The following is a 2411-nucleotide window of genomic DNA, read 5'->3' as shown; positions in this document are numbered from 1 at the left end:
CGTTCGACTCAACGTTTAGTCAATCGTCGAGGTCACAATGGGGGATCGACTCGGGGGGAGACGACGAATAGTAGACCTAGCCCGCACATAGTCCAGCGACAGCAGGAACAATGGCGACAACGCCCGACTCCAACAACTAACCCAACGACGTGCAACAGTTGCCGTGCACAAGCACCTCCAGGGTTAAGACATATACAGCGCTTCCATCCTTACCGAGCGGCCCAACATGGGGGGCAGGACGTGAGGACACGGACGTCAGACACTAGTCAGCAGCAGAGAGATGTGAATATGGGACAGCGATCTACGCTACCACAGGGGTTCGTGCACCAATTACCACAATACCCAGGCCGACAGTCGACCTCAACTACAATGACACCGCAGGTTAACATGGATAAAAAAATATAGAGCAGAACACAATATGTTTTCAGATTCCGATGATGAAGATCTATGGAAGTTTAATAAATGTTTATTTATTCATCTGTGTTCGCTATTTTATCCTCGTCCACTTCACTTTGGAAGAAAGGCTTTTCCGTATTTGAATCGATGCTGGTACTTCCAGCCGATGTCGTACGACCTGAATTTTTTAACGTTCTAGATTGCACATTGGGCTTGATCTCATTGTCCCAATCTATATCATAGAAATCATGATACTCCTGCTCAAAATTGTCTATGAAAATAACTCCAGCGTCTAGGTCTTCCACTTCGTATGACATTATTAGCGTCCGATATGAAGGGTTTGCCTTGAAGAGTTTACTCATTGCGTCCATCATCGCGTTTAACGACTTAGCCTTGAGAAGTAGAGTTCAATCTTGTGTCCACTCCTCAACTGTTATCTTCCCTGAATCTACTGAGGGGTTTAAACCAGTAGCAGGTGCGTATCATGTGATATAGTGTGTTTTAGATATTATACTGATCCTCTATGGTAGTGCAATGGCAGCTCGATGTTCTATAAATAATACTTTTTTTTTGTTATGTACACTCTTGTTAACAATAGTAGTTTGACTCACCTGCGCCACCAGCGTTGGCTTCTGCAGTATGGAGAGAAATTCTCTCATATTCTCACGCGAGCTATCTTATATCATTTGCATACTTTCTGCCATGGCGGTTTGAAAAGATTCCCCGACACTCTTCGTCTGTCGTCTGCGATTTAAAACATACATGACACTGTACTTGAGCTAATTCATTCAATATAACATGTACTTCTAGAACCTTGCGCAAACATATAGATACCTATCTGAGCGGGTGCGGCCAGGGATTTTGTCCCTATCGAGTTTAGATACTTTGGTCTTCTTACCAGATCTAAATTTAGACTCGCCAACATTTACAACATCATCCTCATCCTCAGATGACAATGCTTGTTCATTCTCGACCGAACCCGGTGGTAGCATAATATTTCCAAATGTTGCTATAGTACCTACCGTCAATACAATCATGAAGTAACTTTAATGTGACACAAGTAGTTCTAGGCTCAATGGATAATTATCTGTGTGCTTTAAGTGCTATTGCTGGGCATCTTGTTGAACGTTTACTGGAATGTACCAATATAGAACAATTGAATTTGGAATATATGTTTAACTTAAACGGTACAGCTGGTCGCTATGATAAACTGAAACCGGATGTAGCTAGGCGTACAATAGCAAAAATTGTACGTTTAGAAAATTTCGTTGCAAAGGGGGGTATTGTAGACATAGGGACACACAGTCTTAGAAGTGCCCCTGTACCTATGCACAAAGATGCGGACGGGCAAAGGGGATTAATGCCATTTCCTGATGCGAAAGTATCAGAGACTCTGTGTGGATCTCGTGGCGCTTGTATCTACAGAATGAATCCAGGTAATAAAATTTGTTTTATAAGCATCAAAGTCCCTACATGCTATTTAATTGTATTTTCTTCCATCATTTATTACTGATTGTGCATATATATATTGCAGAATTCGAAATGAGCGATGAGGATCCTATGCATTTTATTTAAATGCGGTTACTTAGCCGCCACGGCAACCGGAAATACAAAAACACTACAAAAAAAAGAGTATGTTTAAGATAAATAGTGTATTTTACTATTTACTATTTAGACTATCTTTAGCCACTTGGCAGTTTGGCGGGTCACTTTGTTGACTAGTCTATTTTACAACTGTAGTGCTTAGCGGGTGTGTTTTGTGCCAGTATTGTAATTCATATAACCGCCTTGTAGTCCCGCTCCCTGCATTTGTAGCTCTAAACAATGAGGGAGAAACGTATCGTTGGTCCGAAACAGTCTCTTGCATGCAATTCGAAAACGATAGCAATGATAGAGAGTTTTTATTGAGAGGCTCTACTAAAAGAGTGTACAACAACAATCAACTTGTGATATATACTGTCCAACTATATATATATATATATATATACATATATATATATATAATAAATAAAAAA

The 2411-nt window shown here is 40.5% G+C and overlaps 1 protein-coding gene across 1 annotated transcript; it reads right to left on the bottom strand.

Annotated features, from left to right (window-relative positions):
• Positions 1–470: 470 nt before the first annotated feature.
• Positions 471–700, bottom strand: SARC_13417 (hypothetical protein; the record flags this gene model as incomplete). The annotated part of the gene is made up of 1 exon (XM_014292452.1): positions 471–700. A coding segment is annotated over one exon (230 nt), but the record flags the coding sequence as incomplete, so codon positions are not given.
• Positions 701–2411: the final 1711 nt, after the last annotated feature.

This window comes from Sphaeroforma arctica (assembly GCF_001186125.1).
Source record: "Sphaeroforma arctica JP610 unplaced genomic scaffold supercont1.3263, whole genome shotgun sequence".
Classification (NCBI taxonomy): domain Eukaryota; class Ichthyosporea; order Ichthyophonida; genus Sphaeroforma; species Sphaeroforma arctica.
This window is presented reverse-complemented; position numbering and strand designations above follow the sequence as displayed.